This window comes from Larus michahellis, chromosome 4, assembly GCF_964199755.1.
Source record: "Larus michahellis chromosome 4, bLarMic1.1, whole genome shotgun sequence".
NCBI lineage: Eukaryota > Metazoa > Chordata > Aves > Charadriiformes > Laridae > Larus > Larus michahellis.
The window spans coordinates 23,587,214-23,614,271 of NC_133899.1; the positions used below are offsets into that span (position 1 = coordinate 23,587,214).

Consider the following 27,058-nt stretch of genomic DNA (forward strand, 5'->3'; position numbering starts at 1 on the left):
CACTTCTATAAAGCTCCAATGTAAAGATCCAGATGCAATATTTCAAGGGCAGCACAGTCGCCTTCATGCCGTTACTTGCAACACTTGAATTCGTTCACATTTTAAGAAAATTTGATACAGATGACTTAAGAATTCAGTCTTTTTTTCATTATCTGTCGTTCCATGGAGTGACAGATTTCACTTTTTAGTCATCCTTCTCTTTGCTCTTCTTCGATTTTTTTCTTCTTGTGTTTGAGTTTTGTCCCAAACTCAGCATTGGGAAAGCCTTTATTCTCATCCCCTTTTCTTCTCTTCTGGTGTTTTTTACATTCATTTCCTTTGCCATCTTCCAGCGGATATTCCATGTCCTTCTCATTTGATTGTGGTGGATCTTTCATGCCGTGGCGCTCTCTTCCAGAAGGTTTTTCAGGGTCACGTCCATCTCTATTATGACTTCTGTGGCTTTGCCCACCAGGAGAGTCTTCCCTGCGTCCCCGAGCATATGGCAAATTCTCTCGTCTGGTCCCAGGTGGACCAGACCTATCTGGAGAAATGCTCTCTCTATTTACTGCTGGTCGAGGTTGAGCGCCAGCAGCAAAGCCCTTGTAAAACTTTTCGTACCATTCTCTATAGTTCCGTTCCCATTCTCTGTATCTCTCCTTTTCAAAGCGACCTCTGAGGTCAACAGATCTGCCATGGTAAGCTTTCATATCATACGGGGGAACTTCTCGGTATCTCTTAAAGTACTGCCTTTCTCCATCCCCTCGAGGTATAGTCCGTTTAGTGGGAGACTGGCCTCGAAACGCTGGAGACCTTGACCTAGAGTGATAGTTACGACTCTTCCCTTTGCCTCTTCTTGGATAGGGTGGTGATCGCGAGAAGGAACGAGAAGGGGAACGCCTAAATGATCGAGAGTAGGAGCCAGAGCGGGAAGAACCTGATCTTGACTTGGAGTGGGTACACGAACTTCTAGAGTAAAATGAAGCACTATAGGGAGACTTGGACCTTAGAAAAAAAAACAACACAAAAACCATAAATGAAGTTAATTCAAAACAGTCACTCTCCTGGTTGATTTTTTTCCTCCCAAAATTAGTTGTTTGGGGGTTTTTCCCCTCTCCATATGCTTATGTCAAAGCTGCTTTCAGCTGCTGACATAACGCTACTGCAAATTGGAGGACGTGATAACATGTAAAAGTTTCTGCTTACAAGAGAGAACACCTGCTGCTTTGATAGTGTAAAAGCATAGAGGAAGGGTAAGTTTATATCCACCATTTCTGTCACATGAACTGCCACAGCTCTTGATTGACTGAAGGTGGCCTATACTGGCTTCTGCTGGTCCGCAAAGGCACACGTGTTTCACTACTCAGGCACGACATGCAGTGCAAACCCTTTTTGGTGCAGTAAGACGCAAAAAGAGCAAGTCTTAATGGCTACAGTGCACTATCAAACATCAAGAAGACACGATTCAGCCTGAAGACAGTAAAGCTCCATTTTAAAATGCCCGCTCAGTCCATTTAACTTCACTACTGATTTGGCAATTTGTACAGGATGCAAAATACAGCAAAATACGGATTGTACAGCAATTCTACATACAGGACACTTCTAGCCACATGGCCTAGCAAAATTTTCCACATCATAGCTCTAACCAAGGATAGTGACGGCTTCTGAACTCAGCCTCTAGTACTACAACCCATTGCCATTACTCTAGGAAAGCTACTGGCAGCGTTACTAACAGAGCTGTTCATACTCCTGCCCATGTGATTTTTGGGGACAGAAGACATGAGCTACCCTGAGCTTTTTCTTCACAAGTTTTGCTTTTATTAGTTTTTAAAGAACCATTTCACATTATTCTGCATATGTTCATTAGCATCATTCCTCCCCTTTAGGAAGAGACACACCTGCTCCTTAACAACTGCTGCCCAATTCTAACGATCCGTCTGCTGTAGCCTCTGCCGTATGTGAGCTAGTACCCTACATATGAAACCCCCATCGCTGCTAATCCCTTGAATCATCCAGTCCATCCAATGACAGAAGGATGGAGTGGAACTCCTCCTCATTCTTCTACACAATCTGCTTCTCCCTTACGGACTCTGCCCTGATTTTAAAGAGGAAAGAGAACAAAGCGGGAGCGTGGTGGCGAGCATTTTTCTCCCTGCTTTCTGTTCATTTGAGATGACACTCATTTCTTGGTCTTCACACTTGCCCTCCACATCCTCATCCCCGGCACGTCCCTCAGTCTTCTCTCCTCATACTCAGCTTTGCAACTGTGCATGGAGGCTGCCCATGCTGAAAAGAGACTCCCATCTCCCGTGTGCCGAGTGCCCACCGCTCCTCTGCCACTCCTTGATACGCTTAATGCTTCCCACGTTGTTGATGACATATTTGGCCTGTTCTTGTCCCTGAACTGTTATTTTCTTCCTTACTGAATTTCAGATTTCAGACAATCTGTGGGATGGATCCTGGTTTCTGTTATTTATTTATCTTAAGATTTTAGAAACACAATGCACCCTTACAATCTACCTAGAACAAATTTATACCAAAAGGAAGGACGAGCTTGACACTGCGACAATAGATAAGGCAGGCTCCTCTCTCTCCCTCTGAGAGAAAGCAGCTTGGCTGTTGGAGATGACTATATTGAAGAAATTCAAAATTGTCAGAAACTAACAGCACTGACTTTTCCAATCATGTGCTCAAACAGTATCAACTAAGTTGCCAAAAAAAAAAAAAAGAGAATGTTGGAGTCTGGTTTCTATCAGGAAATCAATTTTTTCAGCTCTGTTCAGCCAGCAATCAAAAGGGTGGCTTTCCATCCGATCCTTTGATTCTGTTTCATTTTTATATGTAACTATAGTGTCCTCAAAAAAACGTCGTTTCTCAGAGTCCTCTTTTCAATCATGTACCGGGGTTTTATGTTAAATAATCTCACCGCAAGCACAGACTCCCTCCGTCAAAGCCAATTCAAATTAAGCCGTTTAAACAATAATTACCACTTGTATTCTCCACAGCTATCTGTGCATTCTTTCTTCATTGTAAATCAGCTGTTGTATAAGGTACGTGTTATGGCCTCGTTACAAGCAGTAATAGATTGAATTGCTGTGGAATACTTACAGTTCCCAGCCTGGTCTGCCACCTGCTGAGCGAGGTGTACTGGCTCTCGTTGGATGACGACCTTTTGGAGTCGGGAGAGGACAAAGAGAAAAATCCCATTCAGTGTATCTGAAGGCCATTTCTTTACAGAATTTCTGAAGTTATAGTTACTTACCAGTTGTGGGCACTGATTGTCCTTGGGGGCCCGGAAGACTTGGTAATGCTGGTTGTCTTCGTACAGGAACCTGACAGGCCTTGTGAGTAAATGCAGACGGTTGGAAAAGAAGCTCTACTAAATGCAAGAATCACTGCATATGTTGAAATACAACTTACCTTCTCTTTCAACAAACTGCTGACCGACAGCCAGGGAGATGCAGAAGGTTCAGCAGCAGTCACCAGAGCAGCAGGAGGTATAACACTATCAGCATTGCTACAAAAAAAAACCCCAAATTTTTATTGTTCAAACAGTCTTTTGAAGGGCTACTGTCATGTCTGTAAATATTTCACATTTACAGTGTTTCAGTGTTTATTATCCAATCTGTACGCGTCACTGACTATGCTGTGTATTACTGAGGATGACTCTGACTTATCATAATATTGATTATAGAAATACTGTAGAAAGAAGTACTGTGAAAACACCTGGCCTATTTTACCCAGGATTGTGCTTTTACACTTTTCATGGCAATATTATTTCCTCGGTACTAAAGAGAAATTAACCCACTCAAGAAGGTTTGCCATAACAAAATGGTTTCTTTAGGAATTGCTAGCCCCTTCAAATGAAAGGGCTCCTGGGGAAAAAGCGTTCCTCTCTCAGGCTAAGCCTGTACGGAATGACTGATACGGGACCCAAACAAGCAATACTTCTGAGAACATTCTTGCAGGAGGCACACTTCCGACTTTTCAAAGTGTCCTCTTTCAAAGTGAGGACTTTCACTAAACAGAACTTCCGCAGTTATCTGAAACTGTCACTAATGAGACATAAATGGCTGTCAGCGCAGCTCAAGGAGAAGAATCTAACTTTGGCATCCTGGTGTCTTTTATGTTCATGTTGATCTACAGATTTACTTACTGCAAAGGTCCAGGAGGTGCAACAGTCATAGTCATGAGTGCTGGTGGAGGTGGTGGCGGCTGCTGCTGCTGCTGAATCGTCTGGTGGAGCCCTTTTGTGTAGCCACTTCCATTGCTGAAGCTGTTCACAGCCTAGAGGCAGAAAAACATTTACCACAAGGTAATATGAAACTTCAGTAGATACATGAACAAAAGCCTCCACAGAGTAAAATTACTTGTGTAGTCCTGTAAATGCTGTCAATCCTAAAATGAATCAACACACAAATACATGCACACATCGCCTTAAACACTGAGAGTAACAACTGGTCACTCAGAGTACCTGTATCTAAAATACTTCAGTGTTAACACCGAATTTGACAGTAAGGCAATCACGTTAAACAAAAGCGCGACCTGAATTTGCCCCACTGTCTCTAAAGAGTTGTCAGCTTCTCCAGCAACAGATAATGGATTTGAAAAGTAAATGTAGCCGATTTAATTTAGCAGGTTTTGAGGAGATGTAAACTAATATTTTCTTCCCTTTTGGCTTTTTACAAATAGACTTGTCTTACAGTTTACGTAAAAGTCATCCTGTTACCTTGCGTAGGAACATGTTGGCAATTAAAGCATCAGGGGAAACGTCTGTCTGATGACACGTTGGGCATGTGTGTTCCTCAGACTCCAGCAATGTTGTTCTAATGCCTGTGCGTAATTAGAATCATCAAAGTAGGTTTAGCCAACAAAAGGAAATTTTGGAGGCTCCAATCAATCATAAAAAGAGATATATGATTAATGAGTGAATATGGTCTTGAATTGAGAGCATGAAGCTATAGATGTTCAACCATGGAAATCATTTCTAGGATGCAGCAAATAACTGTGCGGTTTTGATATTTCACTAACGTAACATTTGAAGACGGCTGCGTCTGGATGTTTTGACTGTCCTTTTTTCCACTCTCTAGTACAGTGAGAAGTCACCACCCTCCAGGTTAATGAATAAAACGCACCTCAAAAGAACATCAGAAGGACTGAGTTGCAAAGGTTTTAACCAGCTCTCCCGTGGAGAAGAATGTGGATTAAATGCCTAACTATTGGTTTGTGGCAGACCACAGTAAGGTTGGCTATACTGAGCCGACCAGAGTTGGCTATACCATTTTGTGTGAGGGAAAGGGCTGTGAGAAAAACTAAATGCATTCAATATCTAATACTGTAATCACCTGCGCAGCTGTGCACTCTTCTAATGCTTGTCCTTCCGCATGTAAAGAGGATTTAACAAGATACGTAAAAAAGGAAAAAAGCTTTCTGCCTTTTTTTTTCCTTTATACGAGAAGAGTCCTTTCCTATTCAGTGGACACTCAAGTATGGAATAGAACTGGTAACAAAGACATTTTGTCATCTCCTGTTTCTGCTTTCAGAAAATCAGATGTGGTGTTTGGAGTGAACGAACCGGGGAGTAACACTTACATTCATCACAATAACTGTTTCCACAGCAGGGAATAACGGCCGCATCAGTCATTATCTCTTTACAAATGAGACATAACAACTCATCTGGAACAGGGTCTTCGGAGGAGGAGGAGGAGGAGGACGGCTCCGCTGGTAAGAAGGGAGGCTTCTCCTTCTTTCCGCTAGCATAAGCTTCCCTGGAGGGCCGGGTGAGGAAGGAAAAATTTAACAATGGGTACAGGAAAACTTTTCCAAGCTCTGGAGTTCCCGGGGCATGAACAGTAGGACCGCCCTATTTTAATACGAGAAAGCATCACGGATTTTGAGGTTAACATACAATGACAATGCTTCCTCCCCCGTGGTTACAGATGCCGGCCAACTTGGCTGCATTGCCACTCAGACATTCACGCATGGTTTCTCTCCTTCACCTTTTGGTCAGCCCAATTAGTTCCATACTTACGCGTTAATAATTGGTATTGCATATGTTCCGCTCTTTGTCAGCATAGCACCCTTTGTATTGGGATCTTTCACCTCCATCATGAAACTCCTTGGAATGCCCGTGCTTTTCTTAATTCTGGCAACAGGCTCAACATTTTTGTCCTGTTAAGAAAAGGAATGCAGACATAGCTCATCTTAAGACCCACACTTAAAATGACACTTTGATGATTAATTTAAGCAGCAAAAGCCCTTAATTCTCTCCTTCTACCTAGCCTAAGGGTTACTCGACCAAAAATACTTATTTTCCTACAGAAATATAGCCAGGATGTTTCAAGGACTTGAGCAGCATTTTGAACTCCGTGGACATTCTTTTGCTAAACTTCAGCTTCCGCAAGGATTACATATGGCTTAGCTCACCATCCACTCAGAGGAGAGGCACAAACCCACTCCTCCTCCACAGCGCAATGCAGAGGGAGAGCCCCATTCAGGGCTCTGAACCAGTCACTGGAGAAACTTAGTTCACCATCGATATGTACGAAGGTTGCATATGCATTCGGCGACTAAAGTTAGATGGCATGAATACTCAACCAGAGACTTGTGTCATTAAAACACGCAAATATTCAATAGGTGGGGTCAAGAGAAACATCTTCCTTCTATACGGAATTCTAAACACTGTGAACTGTCATTAAAAAGCGTTAAAACCAGAAAGATTTTTAATAGTATTGAAATACATAAAAATACGCATGACAGTTCACAGAGAAAGATCTATGGACATATTTAATAGCTACGACCAAGAAAAAAGAACATTTTACCTTTTAAATTCCAGGTTTCCCTTGAATTTTGAAGGGGTTTGCAACATTGCCCTATAACCTCTGGATTTCACCCCACGAGAAACAATGCCTAATCTGAGTGTTCTTGTATTTGTTATGTAATTGCCACGTGAAAAAGGAAAAGCGAAGTAACACCAGAAGTCCCCTGCACTCTTACCCCATTCGTTGGGCAGTTCTTTATGTAGTGGCCAGGTTTTCCGCAACGAAAGCATATATAGGATGGTGGAGGCGTATCCCAGGGTTTGGTCATGTAACTAAAGGGTTTTTGAGAAAAGGAGAAAAAGGTATGCATGTGTCTCTCTTGTTAAAACAAACATCTCTACAATTTGTCCACAATCTTCAAAGAACAGATTTGACGTTATCGACACTTACTTGATTGGATTGTATTCACGGCAAGACTGCATCATCATAGCTTTTATTTTGTCTTCTTCGGAAGCATTGGCTGCAGCCAGATTGTCGGTCTGTTTAAGAGGTAAGCATTTGACACACGCATTAGAAACACATTTGCGCCCACGCAGCCAGAGACGAGACCACTCACCCCATCCTGTAAAGAGCAGCACAACGCTAGCTGGGGCTGCATGAAAACAGCTGCTTATAGAAAATACTGTTGTCCTGAAGGTGTTCTGGGCACTCCTTACGCCATCACATGACGTTTATGTGCCCGTTAACTTCTTGGGCACTCAAAACCTTAGGCTCTGTTTGCACTTCACATCAAGACTCGTGTAACCAATCCAGTTTTCTTCCAAGCGGACTGAAGCCATGTGTAGAAAAAATGACGCTACCCAGTACTCTTCAACTGATTTTTAAGCTCCAGACTACTGGAAGGAGGAGATAGCCACTGTACGTTTACTGGAGAAAGATGTATGCAACTATCAGTATTTACGCTCTGCAGCGTTAAAAGGACACTCAACTCAAGAGTCGGGGAAGCTCTTTCTGCTTGCTGAAATTCAGCTTCAGACACAGAAGTGTTAAAAGGAATCAAGCTTTTTATAATCCCTCAGCAAGACAACAGACTCTTTGCAGTAGAAGTTTGGCCATCATGTGCTCTCGGCAGTCCAAACCACGTGTTTGGACTCCCCCTACTAACTTCTTCATATTAAGTGATTTAACTACAGTAAGGAAAACCTGCAGGTTTTTTCCAGTTGACTGTGTCCTTTTAACATACAAATTGTCATATAAGCCTTGTGCACCGCTAGATCTTCAAATTATGGAAGCCCGCTGGATTTCTTTAAGCAGCATTTCTTAAAACGCTTTTATTACACACAAGCCCAGTTACAAGCCGGGTCTAAGGGAGTGACTGTCAATGATTTGGACCTTCAGGTACCCATCCTTCAGATCAGCCCCTCATGGCTTTGGCTTTATATGCATTCATTCACAAAAGCAACAAACTAGTTTCTACATTTTATTAAATGGTTGTTTCTTAGACATAGTGTTTTCTCAACAGTAACATAATCCAGAGGGACATCTCTGAAATCATTTCCATTAACATTTACAGAAAACTTTACAGACGCTTCACTCATTTGTTGGAACCCAAACGGTTTACAAAGCACGTCCAAAACCCACAAAACATTACTAGGAATAGACCAAAATTGAAATACAGCATTTAATACGTCGTAATCACAAACCAGAAGCCTGATAACACATTGCCTCCATGCTAAGCCAGTCTGCACTAAAGAGGTCAGAGAAAGTAACAGGTTTGAGCTGCTGTATTTTTCTGAAATACTTAAATTCTCTCAAAAGCCTAAAAGCGTACCCCACTTGGACAGTTTTTCACATTTTAGAGTAAAACTTCACGTGAGGTTCCAGAACTTCACAGACAGGACACGTTTAGGGACAGCACTGATGGAGACCACTGTCTTTTGGTGGATACCTTCCAAACTCTTTCTGTTTTTCTTTATTCCCCCCCACAAATGTACACATTAGGAAACGTGTCTCACACTGCAGTGAGAGAGGGAAGAAGCTCCCAGCGGGAAAAGATTCCTCTTTCTTGGAAATGAACTCCCGCCTGTATTATAATCTTTGTAACTTTAAAGACTAGTGTTTTAATTGGCTAGCACTACGCCTTTTCACAAGGTGCAATTGCTAGGGCTTTCCCAGACAAAGTTACGCATTGTTGAGCAAAAAATGCAAGCAGTTCCAGAGCAAAACACGGTATTACAACAGTTTCAGAGGTCACATCTGCTAATACGCCACACATACACATTGGTAGATTCCAATAAATGATTAGGCGCTTTTTCAGAATTTACACAGTCTGCGTGCAAACAAATTAGGTTGTGTTGCTCACTGTAGGTGCACTACAATTTATGAAGTTGTGCAGCTCTCAAAGAATGGATCTGTAACTGTAATGACCGGCAATTCAGAAATAGCCATGCAAGTGTCCGCGTTACAGAAACGCTTCTATTTTGGCTGTGGCAAAGCCCCCTGAAATGTCCACACCTTGCAGCCAATTCCATTCTTCTGTAAAAAATGTTTTCGTTTCCAACACAAAATTAACGAGATGTATGAAAAATGGTAAACAGCGTCTGAAGGGCTTCTTTTTTGTCTCTTGAAGATGAGTAATCCTGCAACGTTACGTTGAGGCTGATAAGGTACTCCCCTTCTCTCTGCCCAAGCTGGGAACTGCTCTTTACAGGATAGTATCAAAATACACACGCATTGTAAAGTTAAAATAAATACTTTAAGTTATTAAAAATTAAATTAAGGTTTTGTTCACATTACAACAGCTATCCAGCTATAGACCACAGCATAAGAGTTAAAAATACAAAGCAAACGATTTCTTTGGGGAGGGAGTAGGGGTAAGTATTTGACAAGATTATATATATATACATATATTTACCTTCACAAGCTGGGCCAGAGAAAGAGGTGCAGGAGAGTCATCAATCTGTTCACAAAACATGAAACACATATTCAAGTTCCACAGTCAAAACACAGCGATAGTTCACCTCTACTCTAGTCTGAGAGTAACACTATATCCTCTGGGCGTCACTGAAAGAGGCGTTTCAAACCCGGTGTAATTTGTCTTTGTCCAAAACAAAGTCCAAAACTATGAGAGCTTAGGAGTGCCCGTGTGGTTAATGAGAAGAAACTAAATGAATCGAACTGGCTTGAGATGAACTGCTTGCTCCCGAATACCTCAGAGAGGGACCCTTGTCAAATGCTCACAACTGCTTGAAAGTCGAAGGGGTAAGGCGGCTGTCAATTTTCAGCTGAAAAGGTTTTTAAAAAACTATTTATTTGAGAAGGACCCATCACTGCGGGAAACTTATCTTCAGCGTAGTTTGTAAACTAATGGTTAATTTCCCATCATTGATACAGGCACATGGTTATGCTTCTAGGAACAGAGTGTAGCTGCCTGTCAAAATAAAGCACCCGCACATCGGCCCTGGAACATGAACTCTGCCCCTCCGCTCAAGAAGGTTAAAAATGCCAAGCTCGCCATACCCCACAAAGCCCAAACAAAAACAGCAATCCAAAACATCAGCCAATAAAAAGAACCCATCACCTTGTCTAGAAAAAGAATAAGCTGCTCAAATTCCTGAAATGAAGGGGTTTACTACGACAGAGATCCTTGCAGTCACTGACACAGCCACACTAAAAGGATCCCCTTCCGTGCTTTGGCTGTAGTAACAGCAGGAGAGCAGCACACATTTGCAAGCGTGGAATGACAGCTAACGTAAGAGCAAGGTGATGAAGCAATAGCCAAAGAATAAGCTTTTGTGCATCCTGTTTAAAACAATCTTAACTAATGTTAAGTTTGCTGCTTTACTCTACAGCAACAATTGGCAAGCTTTCCAGTGATTTATTCCTACCACGCTAAGATCCAGGTTCTGCTTTGAAATACATCCAGAAACATGTGTATTTCAAACAAAACAAAACAAAATCCCCACACTTTTGACCAAGACCTGAGGTAGATTCCAGACTAAAGCTAATTGTGTCTCCAACACTAGAAGCACCTGAGGCTGCGCTGATTTACAGTGAGAGAGAGGTCACGTAAAGAGCGATGCGAGGCTTCTGCCCTCCCTCCTTTGGTCTTTTGGGGGCTTTTTTGAGACACCTCTGTTAGCTGGTGGTAAGATGCTACTTAGAAATATAATGCAGACATGGCAGGGAACACACGAGGCGAAAAGAATGGTAACTTTATTTATGAACATGTGATTCCTGTTTATACACATGCTAGCAAACAACAAGAAAAATAATGCTTTTCAAGAAATAAAAACCCATCGGAATTAGATCAAATACTACAAATGTGGCTTACATAAATGCACTACATTAAGTGCTGGGGTCACCGGGTCAGTTAAAGTAACTCCAACTCGAGTGATCGGATCCAGTGATCCAGGGTTAGTGTAATGCCTCACACCACTCGAGTGAAGAAAAAGCAGTTCTACTTCAAATAACGATGAAAAACTAAAACCATCACACAGTAAGTTTTATACTACAAGGACTATTTTGAAACACACAGTTTCACACCGTATTCAAGCCAAGTGCCAAATCCAGACCTAGACCACTACCAGTCAAGTATTTCCCTGGGTTACTGATCTAGATTTTAGCAGCAGACTGACAGCGTTTTCAAACCTCAAGAAAAATGCTGCCCCTTTTCCCAATGTAAATTCAAAGTGGTGGTATACTAAAGAAAGGCTTAACCTTTGGGAAATGAAAGCAGCATCCAACCCTGAAAACACCCGGATCCAAAAAGGTACTGCAGGCAGAAGTTAAGAAAAGTGACAGGGATTTTACCCACAAATGCACCACGCTATGCACAAATGCACCAGAGCGGGCAGGGGTGAGCGGCCCTGCTCCCTGCCCCGCAGGGGGACCCTGGGCACAGACCCCAGCCCCCCAGACCCAGACCCCAGCCCCGTGCCTGCCTGGGCACCCAGAAGCTCCCTCCTCTTTGCAGGCAGCCTTTGGGCTCAGTGCTGCTCCGCAGGCAGGGATCATCTCCCAGGGCTCCAGCCTGGAAAGGGGCAGCGGAGGCACCAGCTCAGGCTCCGGGCAGCACCCAGCTGCTCCCAGCGAGCATCCCTCCGGCACCAGCCCAGGGGACCCTGGGCTCCCCGGCGGATGTGTCCCCCGGTGCAGGGAGGCCCGATCCCAGCAGAGCATGAGCAGCCCAGAAAGGCTTCTCCCAGCCCCTGGCCTTGCAGGGGTGGGGGGAGAGGGCAAGCCAAGCTCCCGGCCCCCCGAGCTCCCCAGAGCAGGGTGCCCACCCCACTCCATCCCCACGGTGCCTGCTCCAGCCTGCCCGGGCAGTGGGGGTGCCCACCTCCCTGGAGTGGGGCCCTACCTCTGGCAGCACAAGTGTCCTCTCCTTTAGGGCTTTCATGATGCCTCCTAAATGTCAGCACACACAGAGAGGTTTTGGGCCCCAGGAAGGGCTGGGTGTGTTGTTTGAGGGGTCAGGAGCAGGGGCAAAGGGCTGCGTGGGGAGCAGGGGAGCAGTGCTGTGTTGTGCCCGTCACCAGGCACCGGCAGTTGCAGCTGGAACACGGGCCATGGCAACAGGAGCGCAGTGGGGACGGGAACAAGCCCCCTTACAGGGCGGGCAGCTCAATACATACATGCCCCCCAAAGTTAATAATCCCAACACATTAGACTTCCTCCCTGTCTTAAGCGGTTCTTCCTAACCATGCCCTCATTTAACAAGTGGGTTTGCCCAGAGCATTGCAGACTGTCTTTGGGACGCTGGGGCAAGTGCAGCACGTCCTTCCAAAGAAGTCTGGATGTACCGACATGCCAAGGAAAAACCCAGCCTGTCCTCATCTACAAGTGCTAGCCCAGGCTCCAGGCAGCGCCTTCTGGGCCTTTGAGCCACCGACCCTTCACCATCCTCCGTTCCTTACCATCTCACCATACAACAGCTCTTACGGGTTAGTAGATGAGCAGCCACAAGAGAAGCCCAAAGGCAAAGCCCCAGAGGAAACACAGCTACAATTCTGAAAAGCAATCAACAGGTCCCAGTGACACCAAGGGGTCACTGCAGTCTACGGGCAGGGCTGGAACGTGTACTTCTGGTGGCATTTGATCCAAGGCACCTCCTACAGAGCACCCAGCCCTGCTGGGACAGGCGATGCTCTCTGCCTTGGCTCAAACAGTATCACTTCAATTGTACAGTTTTTAGGAACAAATACCCAAGTATTTAAGGACATGAAAAGGAATCGGAACTGTCCTCAAAACGTATGGGATGTGTTGGGATCGGTATTTGTTGAGCCCCCGAGTCAAAAGCAAGAAACAGTACCAAGTTCAGCAATAATGGTTTCTCAGTGGCTTTTGAAAACATTTTCAAAAAGCATTAGGCAAAAAAGTACTTAAAAACAAAAGCTAAGTGATACAATGGGAAAAGGGAAAAAAATACGCTCTAAACATTTTTTGTTGCAACAAACAAAAACCCCACACACCCCCATACAAACATACATATTGGCTAGCTACAGACAGACGTAGCACATCAGTGTGCAAACCTTGAACCAGCATGATCTAAAAACCATCATATATCACCTGTTCAACACAAAGTCATACAGGAAATAGCCTGGCATGTTCAATATGAAATACAATGCATTTGAGGCACAAATACCAATATTCACATTCGAACTGCGCAAGCGATGGCATTACTCAGTCTTTACTACGCTGAATAAGATACACTGTATTTGCAATATATACTGTGTTTTACTGGAAAATACATGAAGTTAATGTTCGCAGAATTAACACAAGGCTATTTGTTTAGGATTTGCTTAGAATGTCTTGTTTAGAATTAAGGGTGTTGAAAAAAGGGTGAGATTGTGTTTTTACATACCGTTTTTGATGTTCCACTCAGTGGCTCAGTTCCGCCTCTAGAAAAAGAAATAAAGGTGATCAGAACTTTAAATAAAGCACTCGTAGCAAACATAAAGCAGTGAAAACAGATCACAAAACCTGAACATCATAACATTATGTTCTAAATAATCTAGTGAATATGGAAATTCATTTGCATACATAAACTGTTCTCTCTTGGTGCACTCAGTGCAACTAATAAAACCCTCCAAAGTCACGTTTCTTTGGCCATACAGTGGTTTCTTCATCCATTTACCTTGAAGAACATACTACAAGGCAAGTAACGCATGTTTGAAAGGCCTCTCCACCATTGCAGCGTACTTTCATCATTCCCAAACATCAGCCCCTCTACCAGTGGTTTCTGCCATGTTTCCAGCTGAAGGAACAGAAAGCTCACCTGCCTGGTTAATTGTCAACATTAGCACAGCAGTGCTGGTCTGTCCTTATCCCCACGTACGGGTGTTTGTTTGATCTTTGATGCCAGCAGCATCTACCCTCTCATTTTGGGGCAGCATGACAATACCCGGGGAGGGTGCCATCCAGCCAGAAGCGGAGGATGCATTGACAAGGTAGCACTAAGCACACATATTTCAATACATACATTCACCCCCAAAGCAAGGCCACGTTTATAAGCACAAGGCTGCCGTGTCCAGAATTACTAGGGAGTGCCTGAAGGCATCTCCTCTGAGATGGAAACAAATTATGAGTTTACACTACAATGGCTATCTGTCGTTCCTATAAAAGCAATAAAAGCAAACGCATATAATAAGGGAGCTCTCCACGGAGAGGAAACAGGATCTACAACTTGGGTCTCAGAAGAGCCAACCCCAAGGACAAACCCAGGAGAATCCTCTTAAAAGTTACCGTTGATGGAGTTGGAACCCCATCTCCCAGCAGGCCTAAAAATGTCAGCCTACTTCGGGACAGATACGGTAACATCTGCCCCACGACGACAAACATTTACTGCAGCTTTAACGAGAGAGATACAAGCAGAATGCCTCCGTAAACTAATAGCCATTAAAAAAGTTCACACGTTGAAACCCCTAGCCAAGAATTCAACGCTTTATGGACACTCACATGGCAGATGTTTTGCCGGCAGCTTTAACTCCTCCAACAGGGATTCTTCTCACAATTACCGACGAGTTCTTAGCAATCAGGGCGTTGTCATCTGTGTACTCTGGAACAACATAAACACAGAAAAAAAATCAGCCAATTTGTAAGAACGCATATTAATTTGTAATTACACAGCACTCCAGAGGATCCTTTTGCAGCTATAAATGCAAAATCCTATATGTAACAGCGCGCTGTTATCGTCTCAACATACTAAGAGGACTTTTCAAGAAGCACATACTTCTTCACTGAGTTGTGATTACGCATGGAAACAAAGAAACACACTTTGTAAAAATGCTATGACGTATATTACAGTAATACTTCAGGGGCTAATATATTTATGAGCATCAATGTTTCACCTAAAACTTTCCTTTCGGTTTCTCAACTGCCATAACAGGATCTCCGTGTTTGGCCTATTTCAAAACATTTTTTCTCCCGGTGACAACAACTGGGCCCATCACAGTTTATTGCCGTCGAACGTTCTGGGTTTAATGCTCTGCTTTACACAGACCCAGCCGTTACAGAAGGGACATCAGCCAGGCAGCCATTCAGCCTGCTGGCATTCGTCAGGCTAGAAGTTCATTAGCAACTGAAGGCAAATTCAGAGACCCTTCTGCAGCAAAGCCCTTCAAGCAAATTAAACCTTTTTCAAAAGCTCTTCGCAGTTTTAGTCAACACTACGAGAAAAATCCGGGACTCCCAAAATGTACCTCTACCTACTCTGCGAGGCCCCCAGCACAAGTCACAGCTCCCGATGGCGGCCGAATCTCATCATGGCTTCCCGCCCCGCTTCTTCCCTGCCCCGCATCCCTCCTGGTGCTCCCCACGCCCACGACATGGGCCCCGGCTGGACTCGGGCCACCTGGGGCGACCCGCAGAGAGCCCAGCATGGCTCCCGCAGGCCGCGGCCACCACGGGGGGTCCCCGAGGCCCTGCGCTGCGCCCCACGCACCTGCTCCAGTCTGGGCGTTGCTGATCTGCAAGTCGCTGGTGGCCGCCTTCAGCTTCTCGCGGGCCATGATCTGGCGCTTGAGGTCCTGCAGGCAGATGTTCAGGCCGCTGAAGATGACCCTGTCATACGCCAGCTTGGCAGCGAACTTGTAGTGGATGCACGACATGGTTGTGGCCAGGTGGTCCAGGGGCCACGGCGTCCACAGCGGTACCAAGTGTGGCGGCCTCTGTGCTGGGTTGGGCTGGTGGCAGCGCAGAGAAGGGCCCGCCGAGGGGCCGGGGAAAGCGGTGCGGGCTGAGCCGAGCTCCGTCCCTGCTCCCTCTCTCCCACACAGTGTTGCCAGGCCTGGCCAGTCACTACGGCCACTGGGCAACGGCCCACCGCCCCACCCCCACGCCTCAGGGGACCCAGCGCATTGTGACAAAAGGGCTGTCACTGCCCCTGGCTGCTGGTGTCCCTGGTGTCCCCTGGCCTGTCACCGGCCACTGTCCTGTCACCCCCCAGGTCGGCGGGGTCCCTCCTGTCACCCCCAGGCTGCCACCCCCGCTATCCCCTCCTCCGGGCAGCCAGACGAGCCAAGACAGCCTGGGGGAGATGCAGCCGGCTCTGCAGTGTGGCGCCCAGCTGCCCGCACCGCAGGGCCAGCGAAGGCAGGGGACATCTCAGGGGGGCTGAGTGTTCCTTGGGGCAGCTACCGAAAGGTCAGCCAAAGGGGCCAATGACCACCCGGTTTATGGCCACAAGCCAATGTACTTCCCAACCGCGGCACACCCACAGTGGCGTGAACTCTGTCTGGAGAGGAGGACTAAGAAGTCAGGAATGAACCATCAGCGTTAGGAGGTGCCCCAGGACAACCTTTCTTGCTTTCTCAACCATCAAAGCTGCTGCTGCAACAGCCCTAGCGCAGGAGTTCGTGCCTTGAATGACCAGGTCGAGTTCTGTTGAGTAATATGCTATGGCTTGCAGGCGCTTCTGGCCCAACTGGCTATTCCTTTCTGTTCATATAAATATAAAAGCCTTCTTGTGGTCTGGCAGGGCTAAGGAGGGAGCTTCCACGACTGCTTGCTTTACATCTTTAAATGCCTTTTGGGTTTCCGGAGTCAGGAAATCCTTTTGATTTCAGTGCTGTCCTCTGTATAAATGACATCATTAATTTTGCTCTTGGTGTCTATTTTTCCTGTTAATGGTCATTTGGAAGCCCAGGTTTTAATATGGTAGCCTTGCCCGTAAGCCTGTGGTGGATTATACGTATTCATTCCACAACTCGCCCATCGCCACAGTCCAAACCACAGCAGCAGAGGAAAAAAGCCCCACTGTTGGATATGCACTAAAAGCCCATCCTCTGCCAGAAACACTCTCCTGGGAACCTGTCCCGGTGAAGTCTCATCGGTACAGGGACGGGCATCTATGTTACTTTTGAAATTTCACTGAGGAAGGGAAGGATACCAGCCTTCCACCAAGACGGGTTTGTCACTAGTCTGAAAGGAGATCCCTGGCTATGCCTGGAGAGCAAACCTATTCACAAGCTCACACGCTCTCCAGGGGCTGGGCACTGGAAATGCCAATAGAGCTCTTAGGGCCGTACAGATGAAAAGGGGAGTCTTACGCCTGGAACCTTCCATAGATTTGTTCCTATGCCTAAAGGCAATTGGTTTTCCTCCACAGACAGGCTGGGCAGTCTCACCTCGGTGCCCGGCAGGATCACGCAGCAGATCTTCCTGGAAACTCTGGTGAGGCACATGGAATATAGGGAGTGCAATGATAGGACATGGGGCAACGGTTTCAAACAGGAAGAGGGTCGATTTAGATTGGATATCAGGAAGAAATTCTTTACTGTAAGGGTGGTGAGGCACTGGAAGAGGTTGCCCAGGGAAGCTGTCGATGCCCCGTCCCTGGAAGTGTTCAAGGCTGGGTGAGACTTTGGGCAGCCTGGTCTAGTGGGACGTGTCCCTGCCCATGGCAGGGGGGTTGGAACTAGATGATCTTTAGGGTCCCTTCCAACTCGAACCATTCTGTGATTCTGTGATTCTGTGATTCTGTGATTCTGTGATCAGCGACAGCCAACATGGCTTCACTAAGGGCACACGGTGCCTGACAAATTTGGTGGCCTTCTACAACGGGGTTACAGTGTTGGTGGATAAGGGAAGAGCAGCTGACATCATCTGACTGGACTTGGGCAAGGTATCTGACACTGTCCCACATGACATCCTTGTCTCTAAATTGGAGAGACATGGCTTTGACAGATGGACCACTCGGTGGCTAAGGAATTGGACGGATGGCTGCACTCAGAGAGATTTGGCCAACAGCTTGATGACCAAGTGGTGAGCAGTGATGAATGGTGTTCTATTTAACATCTTTGTTGGTGACATGGATGTTGGGATTGAATTCACCCTCAGCAAGTTTGCCGACGACACCAAGCTGTGTGGCACGGTCGACACGCTGGAGCCATCCAGAGGGACCCGGACAGGCTGGAGAAGTTCAATTGGGCCAAGTTCAAGGCCCTACACATGGGCTGAGGCAATCCCAAGCAAAAATACAGACTGGGAGGAGAATGGTTTGAGAGCAGCCCTGAGGAGAAGGACTTGGGGGTGTTGGTGGGTGAGAAGCTCAACGTGAGCTGGCAATGTGCACTTGCAGCCCAGAAAGCCAACCATATCCTCGGCTGCATCAAAAGAAGCATGGCCAGCAGGTCGAGTGACATGATTCTGTCCCTCTACTCTGCCCTCGTGAGAACCCACCTGAAGTACTGCCTCCAGCTCTGGGGCCCCAAACATGCAAAGGACATGGAACTGTTGGAGTGAGTGCAGAGGAGACCACAAAAATGATCGGAGGGCTCAAGCCCCTCTGCTGTGAGGACAGGCTGAGAGACTTGGCGTTGTTCAGCCTGGAGAAGAGAAGGCTCTGGGGAGACCTTATAGCGGCCTTCCAGTACTACCTAAAGGGGGCCTACAGAAAAGGTGGAGAGGGACTCTTGGCCAGGGAGTGGAGCAACAGGACGAGGGGAACGGTTTTAAACTGAAAGAGGGTAGATTTAGAAAAGATATTAAGAAGACATTCTTTTTGCCGAGGGCGGTGTGCCGCTGGCACAGGCTGCCCAGAGAACTTGTGGATGCCCCATCCCTGGAATTGTTCAAGGCCAGGCTGGACAGGGCTTTGAGCAGCCTGGTCTAGTGGGAGGTGTCCCTGCCCATAGCAGGGAGGTTGGGACTAGATGATCTTTAAAGTCCCTTCTGACTCTACCCATTCTATGACTCTATGATTTGCCAGCAATGTTTCAAGTCACACAATACCCAGTTGAGTTACAAAATGTCACTAAACTTAACGACAGCAGCCTCTTTGCAGGTTTCTAACTCAAAAGCAAAACCCAGAAAGCCTGGTCCTTCCATGTGGCTGGCATCTTCCCATGGCTCTTCCTCAAGGCAGGAGAAATGACCCTGAATTTGGAAGTCCATGGAAATTTAGAAGTACGCATAGTCCTCTGGCAGTCATTACTTATGGGCTAGAAGTCAGAAACGAGTCGGACTGCACCAGAAGTGGCACTGCCCCACCTGCAGGAGACATATTGGACCAGAAATGATGGTTTCAAGATAGAAAACACAATACAATCCACCAAAACAGCAAAAAAACCCCAAACAGATAAAACATTGTACACAAAACAAAGACCCCCATCTAAACCTTAAAATGGTAAACAAGCTGAAAAAGAGGACTCTCCACAAAAAAAGACCATGCGGAACACAAGATAACATAAAAATAACATAACCCCAGGAAGCCAGGGCCAACACACCCGGATCCTGTACATAACAGTAAAACCTGGGTTAAACACTCCCGGGGAGAAAGGTTGAGGCCCTCGGAGACTTTGAACTGGCCAGCCATGGCCACCGGGCTTCAGCTCATCATTTCTTTGTCAGATGTCAGATGACGCTGTCCTCCCTGTGAGACCCCTCAGGGCAGCTGTACCCAGCTCCAGGGGGTGGATACGGCCTCGGCGTTATGGTGAGGTGCTTGCTGGCAGCAAGATCTCTCACGGAGGCACTGGGAAACCCTGGACCCTGACACCCTGCGCATGTACCTCGTCCCACGATCTGATCTAGGAACATCTCCTTCTGCCCATCCCCGCCACGGGGTGCAGAAAGCAGCGCCATTGGCCCTGGCCTGGTCCTGAGCCATGCCTCAACAGATGACTCTTTAACCAGCAGGCTTGAAAAGAGGGAAAATTGCCCAGAATTAAGCTGTGCTCTAGTTTTTGCAGGCAGTGGGATTTTTTGAGCTGCCTGGCGGTGCCGCTCCGGAGGAGCGCTCAAGACCCAGGGCGGCTGCCTGTACCTGCGAGCAGGCGGTGCAGTGTGCACAGCGGGAGCCAGCGGTGGTTTGTGTGGCTGTTGGACGGCTTTGGGCTCTAAATGTGCCCAACCTAGTACGCCTGGGTCCTTTCTCCTTACAGGTTGTATTTAGAGCTTAAATGGTATTATTTTAAAAAGCAAAACCAAGAAGCAAACAAACGCAAAACCAACAAGCAAACAGACAAAAAACCAGCTGGCTGATTCCCCCCCCCGCCCCGAGCTGGGCTTTTTCCCCACAGTCCCGGCCACTCTGCAGGGCGACGTTCATCACCAGTATTAGGCAGCAGGACTGAGCCCAGGGAAGGGCTTTCGCAGGCAGCGCATTCCTTGAGGCGCCTGGTAATGCCACTGCTGGGGGGTGCTCAAGAAATGGAGTCAGTTGCCCGTAGTTGCTATTTGTGGTCCCTCCTCATCGCTCTCTGCCTGGCTCCCTGCCCCCATCTTTTAATTCCTCCCGCCCTGTCTCTAGCCCATCACTATTTTTTCCTTTCTCTGTCTTTCTCTGGCCGGCTCCCTGATCTTATGTTTTTCATCCCTCCCTCCCTGCCATGCAGCCTGGTTTTCTCTTTGCTATTTTTGTCTTTCTCTACATCTCTCTCCCCCACTCCCTGCCCTTCTCTCTTTTCTATCGCTCTGTCCACCTGCCTGGCCTCATCTTCCTTGCTGTCCTGCAGCCCGTCCCCTTTCCTGCCTGTCTGCCTGGGCCTTCCCTCCTCCCTCTGGGCCTCCATCCCACTCCCCGTCCCCTTTTGCTCTTCCCCCACCTCAGCCCTGGAGGCCGTCGCTCTTCTGTCCTTCTCCGCCTCCTCGTCCTGACCCTGGCCCCTGCCCTCCATCTCTTTCCCGCTCTCCCCCTGCCCCTCATCAGCATTTCTCCTCCCTCCGCTCCCTGCCCAGCTCCCCCCTGCTCTCCCCGTTGTCCCTCTGGCCCTTCCCGCCCCTCTCTGCTGCTCTCTCCCTCTCTGCCCTCCTCCTCCTCCCGGCTCCACCGGGGCCTTGGGCCGGGGCAGCCCCGGGGAGGCGGCTCTGGTTCCTGCGGGGGTCAGAGGGCAGGAAGGGGCGCCCCGGGGCACGCTGGGAGCTGTAGTCCCGGCACAGGGCTCCCGGCGGCCATGTTGTGTCAGGGGCTGTAGCCTCTGCTCCCGGCGCGGCCCGGTCGTGTAATTGCTGTGATTTTCGCTCTCTAGAGACCACACATGCTCTTATTTTTTTGACCACCAGTCTTAAATAACATACAGAAAACCTACAGTAAGCCCATCATGAAACAGCTAAAACTTCTGAGTCGTAAACCGTAGCCCAACCCTTTAGCACCACAAGTGCTGCTCACCTGTCCTTTCTGAAGGGGTGGATTACTGGCCTTAATGGTTTATGTCCCTTCAGTACTGACCCTTCAGCCGATGTCTGCTGAAATTTACAGAGACAGGCTTGGTATGGCTGGGTAACTATAGAATGAAATAATTACCTTGGCGTCGTTCTTCCTTCTTAGAGACCTGATATATAGAAGGTTCCTGCGTCAGCTGAAAAGGCAATGGATATTTTGGAATCTTTTTCAGAGAATCAAATGGCCTAAAGACAATCATAAATGAGCCGAAAAAGGCTAACGTGAAGGCTGTGTATTAACTGTATTTTTGTTAACGGAGCTCTCTACCCATTAGAGCGCAAACCATCTCATGATGCCTGCAATATCAAGTCACAGTGTCAAGGAAAAGTGGTTGGAACAGCATGCATGCATACATTTACGTCTCATAATCCCATCTTTAACAACCACCTAAACTCAAACTAACACAGTCAGGTAACTGAGGCATGACCATTAAGAGGGAATGGATGACCTTTCCACAGTGAAAGTCAGCTCTCCAGTGAGGGCATCTCTGCTTTTCTCCAGGCATCCTTCCCCTTTATTTTACCTACAGCAAATTCTCTAATGACAAACTTGCTTGCAGACGGTTGCAGCTCTCCAGGGGTAAACCAGCCTGATGCACTGAAGACAAACTCTCTGAGAAGAGATGGCTAAAAAATACCAGGACGTCTGGGAGGAACGCTTTGTCTGGGCTGGCCAGAGCGGTCTAGCTGGGGTTCAGCTCTCAGGGCTGGGCACATGGCAGCAGTGGACATCGTCCCTTGTTACCCTTTACATTGCTTTTAACCCAAGGTAAACTGTTTTAAACCACTGCAGAAAAAGACTTGGCAGCAATGAGGACAGCACCGCCCTCATCTTCGCCTGGCCCACTGGCTCCTGCGTTGCCACTTTTGGGTGAGCGGTGGTGCCGTGTGCCGTTGGCGGGCAGGAGAGGTTCCCCAGCATGGCCATGCCGTGCTGGGAATGGCCTCTGCCCTGCCTGCAGAGCCTGGGCAGGGAGCAGGCAGCACGCCGGCAGGGAGGGAGGGAGGCAGGGAGGTTTTGGGGTACCATCAAGCTCCAGACAGTTTCTTTTCTTGCTACTAAAACTCTGTAAGATTGGTTGTTAAGCTCTGCCATGGCAACTTAACGCAAGGCTACCTTGCCTTACCCTGTGGTAACTTTTAGTCATAAAGGAACACACCATGATGCATTACGGCATCCACAGACACCACTGTCAGGGTAGGTGTGCAAGTGGACTTCCAAAGTTCAGAATTTCTAAAATAACCGTGCCACCCATACAAAAGGCATTTAGAGATGGAAAATCAAGCGCCCGCAAAAAGCGGGGATGAATTGGTGTTCTAGAGGAAAAAGATTCATCAAGTTGAAACAACTGAGGACAATAAAGCTTATTAATTGATCACAGATATTGAGCCACTTCCCCGACAGCTGCTGGAAAAGCAGCATGGCGAGCTGTAGGCAATCCAGGAGACTGCCAGAACCGAGTGCCTTGAAGATAACTTCTTGAGCCAGGTAACAGACAGCCCCACCAGAGGAGCGGCCATACTGGACCTGAAGGGCACCAACGCAAATGAGCTAATGGGTGACATCAAGATTGGAGGCAGCCTGGGCTGCGGTGGTCAGGCGCTGGTGGAGTGCACAGTCCCGAGGGGTCTGGGCATGTGGGGAAGAGTAAAGTCAGGACCCTGAATTTCAGGAAAGCAAAATTCCAGCTCTTCAAAGAGCTGGTCAATAAGACCTTCTGGGACACTGATGAAAATCTAGTTCCTGTGAAACTGATAGAAATGGCACTTGCAGATTTGCATGAGGGACGTGTAAGTACAGGGAACATGGACTACAAATTCATACCACTGCGCACGTATGAGTTCAAAATTTTTAAGCAAAGTCTTAACTGTCAGTAACGCTGAGTTTATTTAGAGAAAAAAAATCCCTTCTGTCCACACTTCCACCCTTCCTTGCCCAGCAAGACTACAACGTGCTGCCTCCTGTTCTGCAGGCCATGAGCAACCCATTTCAGAACGGCCTCGAACACGGCCTCTTCTTTCACAGGGAGCTCATCCTTCTCCAGCAGGCGTTCCAGGTCATTGAAGGAGAGCGCCACAAACTCTGTGGACACCCTGCTCACCTCCTCAAAGTGATGCAGGATGAACTCATGGGCTGCTTCTCGCAGGTCAGGACAGTAGTAGTAGCCTGTGAATCTCCAGATGCCGACACAATTTTCCAAGCACAGCTGGGATTTTAAGAACTCGCAGCACAGCCTGACGATGTCCAGGACATTGAACTGGTCTGCTGCGATGAGCAAACTTTCAACGTTGTCATCCGTGACCCGCACTGTCCCGGTGTAGGCATATTCCATAAGGAGCCTCATCATTTCAGAGGAAGTGCCGGGGATCTTATAGGCCTTCCTCTCGGCATTGCTCCAGTTGCTGGAGAACAAAGCCCTGAAAAAAACAAAGCAGCGCTGGGGAAGAAAGCGGCCTTGCTGTGTGACACCCTGACCCCATCATCCCCTGTGCCTCCTTCCCCGGCCACCAATTTGGGCACTAGCAGTAGCCATGCTGGGAGGCCGGGGAGTTTTATGAAGGAATCTTTTACTAGCCGGTTGTTTTAATAAGGAGCCACAGGGCAAGTGGGCACCTTGCTTCAACAAGAACACCAGAGAGTAACGGTGTGTGGGGAAGGCAAACCAGGCCAGCCAGGCTGGCCACGCTCCCAGCCCTGCACCGTATCTGGGGCTTCGCCAGACACCACTTCCAGCGCTGCTGTTCGATCCCAGCTTGTGGATGAATGTTGGTGTCCGACGAGGTACCAGGACTAGGGGGAACTGCTGGAGGAAAGTTTGAGGGCCGAGGGAAGCGCTGGAGATACACGAAGGCACAGTGTGGCACAGAGCAGGAAATCCTGTTTGGCCCCATCCCCTTCTCCTTCAAGCACTCACCTGAAGTACGGACTGCAGCTGGAGAGGATCATCTTGTAAGCAATGAATTCAATGCCGTCCACGCTGATGATCCCATCGCCCAGCTTCCCTTCTGGGCAAAGCCCATGGAAGGCGGGGCAAGCCACTGCACTCATCTTCCTCTCCCTGGGTGAGGAGGAGTATGCGGTGCAAGCCAAGCTATTGCCCACCTCGAAGCCTGGGGCAGTGGGAGATGCTTCTCTCTGGGGTGCTCACAGCACTTGGTCCTTGCCCTCCCTCCAACATCATAGTAGAACCCCTGCCTGTCCGGTGGATCTGGAACGTGCCCCATAATGACATCACAGACGTGGGGGGGACCGGGACCGGCCGTGAGCCCCTCCACAGCCCCTCTGTGGGGCCGAGGTCTGGGTCCCCACGGTCCATGTTGCCGTGGGGCAGAGCCGTAGGGTCCCTGGGCTCTGTGGACTTCCACACAGGAGAGGAAATAAAAGATGTACACAGCTCTAGGCACCGTCTCTAAAAGACTCCAAGCTTTTAAAAGAAAGCAAAGAGGGGGAAAGAGGCATTTGGGAAACTGGAAAATAGACAGAGAAAGCAAGCTTTCAAAACAAGTAGCAGCGTATATTGCTCACTGTAAGGCATTATTGCCATGAGCATCTACCGTAGCTAGAAAAGAAAAATGCTTGCCAGCCTCACCTTGGAAGCTTGGTACCTGAAAAACACTTGTGTTTAACAGCAGCTCTCTCAAGAGCTAGCGGTTTGAAGCAGCAACGCTACCAGGTTCAAGGCCCACATCTCCTCAGTGCACATGCTTATGTCAGTTTTGCAAAGCCAGCCAGAAAGCTGAATGGACCCTGAAAATACCAACCGCCTCCTTCCACTAATGCCAGTAAAAATGCCACGAATACAGCAGGATTGGAAGTTTTGTTATAAATACATGAACTGCAACAGAATCCTAATCGTCTGCCCATGTAGTATATGCATTTTCAACCCCATACAACAAGAAAAAATGCAACTCCACTGGCAGTCTCTAGAAAAGACACAATTCTAGCAGATAGGACCACATATGAAGACATGTACAGGTCTATGCAACTTGGTGGGGTTCCCATGGGTATTTGGGGTTCCCTGGGGGGATATTGAGGGTTTTTTGGGTCCTGTGGGTGGGACTTAGGAGGCTCTTGGGGGCCATTAGATGGTTCAAGGGAGGCTTTGGAGGGCATTGGGTGCCCTTGGTGGAGTTTGGGAGGGGTTCCAATCCTCGTGTTTCCAATTTTCCCCAACAGGGTAAAATTCAACTTCTTTTTGGACGAGACAGGCCAGCATATGTGTTAAAATGGTGCAGGTTTCTTTTGATGTAACCAGGAACAGTGGCGCGTACAATGATTTGAAAAGAAATGTTGCAGTAGAAAATCAGCAAGGGCGGCAATCTGGTAAATGATCAAGAAATGAAAAATTGCACGTTCATCCCTTGCCTTGGAGCTGCAAGGGTTGCTTTCCCATTTGAAGCTCTGAAGTGTCACTAATACTACATATATTAAGAACGCTGGTACATGGGGAAGGTGGATTGCTTTCGCACACCAGTTCTTTTCTCATTTACAAACGTGTCACAATCGGCAGCAGGTCTCCTTTCAGAAAGGATTCAGAGATGTTCATATTCAGATACATCCAAGGCTCATTTATTGCTTTAAACTTTCAGTAAACCAAGTCACTGCTGGGTGCCCGGAGTCGGATCCCTTTTGGTGCAGAAGAGCAGGAGAGGGAAATGGCCGCTGGCGAAGGCAGGGGGCCGCAGGGCCAACCTCCTCTTTGAGGGTGCAGACGTCTCCTCTTTTCCATCGGTCACGTTGATTTCTCTGCAGGCAGCAGCTCCTTTTCTGAGCAAACATTTTTGGCAACCAAATTTCTGCTGTCCAGACACAAGTGGGATGGAGGATGCCCTTCTAAGCAGCTGAAGCAAGGAAGCGCAGGGAAATGTCACTCCAGTGTTAAAGGTGATCTTTTCTCGTTAGACACAGCAAAATCCTTTGAGTGGCCATTTCCAGGTTTGACGAGGAGGAACGTGGGCCAAATGCTGAGGCTCTGGTGCGTGCCAGTGGGATAGAGGGGATGCCCGCGGCGTGATGGAGGAGGAAGGGGGAGCCCTCTCCCCCTCGGGAGGGCACAATTTTGCTCACAGGCTGGTGTGGCTGAAGCCTGGCCGGCAGCTCAGCACCACACAGCCGCTCCCTCGCTCCTGCGCAGTGGGGTGCAGGGGGAGCATCGGAAGGGGGAAAGGGAGAAAAGTGGTGGCTTAGAAACAAGGAGAGCGGAAAAGAAAGCCCAAGGAAAACAAGGGATGCAAAAGAAAGCCATTGCCGACCAGCAAGCCAGCGATGCCCAGCCAGGCCCCGAGCAAGGGCAGACCCCGCCAACCTTCGCTCCCCACCCCCACCCAGTTTCATTGCTGAGCACGCTGTGGTAGGGTGTGGGATATGCCTTTGGGCGGTTGGCCTCAGATGTCCCCGCTCTGTCCCCTCCCAGCCTCTTGGGCACCCCCAGCACACTCGCTGGCTTGCAGTCTGAGGAGCAGAACAGCCCTCGGTGCCGCGCAAGCACTGCAAGAACTAGCGCATCCCGGGGCCCTCCGGGCTCTTTTCAGCACAGCTGCAAAACAGAGCCCCGCACGAGCTGCTGGGAAGAATTCTCACCGTTAAGCTCATGAGACGCTCACGGGTCAGGACGTGTTTGGCACCCTTTTACAACCCTCCTGGCCTTCACTCG

At 47.9% G+C, this 27,058-nt stretch overlaps 2 protein-coding genes across 2 annotated transcripts; both read right to left on the reverse strand.

Moving 5' to 3' along the window:
• Positions 1-188: 188 nt before the first annotated feature.
• On the reverse strand, positions 189-15,850 carry LOC141743056 (E3 ubiquitin-protein ligase RBBP6-like). The gene is made up of 14 exons (XM_074586786.1): positions 15,685-15,850; positions 14,700-14,799; positions 13,606-13,642; positions 9,655-9,699; positions 7,191-7,279; positions 6,976-7,072; positions 6,011-6,150; positions 5,572-5,747; positions 4,709-4,812; positions 4,136-4,266; positions 3,400-3,496; positions 3,242-3,311; positions 3,088-3,148; positions 189-984 (listed from the first exon to the last, which is right to left on the reverse strand). Exons 1-14 carry the CDS (start codon positions 15,848-15,850, stop codon positions 189-191), a joined length of 2,109 nt encoding a protein of 702 aa, XP_074442887.1.
• Positions 15,851-16,497: 647 nt separating this feature from the next.
• LOC141743057 (kelch-like protein 10) lies at positions 16,498-25,963 on the reverse strand. The gene is made up of 6 exons (XM_074586787.1): positions 25,900-25,963; positions 24,995-25,049; positions 24,320-24,463; positions 23,325-23,822; positions 21,487-21,590; positions 16,498-16,679 (listed from the first exon to the last, which is right to left on the reverse strand). Exons 1-6 carry the CDS (start codon positions 25,961-25,963, stop codon positions 16,498-16,500), a joined length of 1,047 nt encoding a protein of 348 aa, XP_074442888.1.
• Between the last annotated feature and the right edge of the window lie 1,095 nt (positions 25,964-27,058).

Excerpts from the sequence above, each read along its gene's own strand:
- LOC141743056 (XM_074586786.1), bottom strand. The coding sequence starts at position 15,850 with ATGTCGTGCATCCACTACAAGTTCGCTGCCAAGCTGGCGTATGACAGG. Across the intron at positions 9,700-13,605 it reads TGAGTGGAACATCAAAAACG|ATTGATGACTCTCCTGCACC; the intron begins GTATGTAAAAAC and ends TTTTGTGAACAG. Across the intron at positions 3,497-4,135 it reads GCACCTCCTGGACCTTTGCA|CAATGCTGATAGTGTTATAC; the intron begins GTAAGTAAATCT and ends TTTTTTTTGTAG.
- LOC141743057 (XM_074586787.1), bottom strand. The coding sequence starts at position 25,963 with ATGTATCTGAATATGAACATCTCTGAATCCTTTCTGAAAGGAGACCTG. Across the intron at positions 24,464-24,994 it reads TCAGGTACCAAGCTTCCAAG|GGAGAGGAAGATGAGTGCAG; the intron begins GTGAGGCTGGCA and ends CTCCTCACCCAG. Across the intron at positions 16,680-21,486 it reads GAAGGAAGAACGACGCCAAG|AAAGGAATAGCCAGTTGGGC; the intron begins GTAATTATTTCA and ends TTATATGAACAG.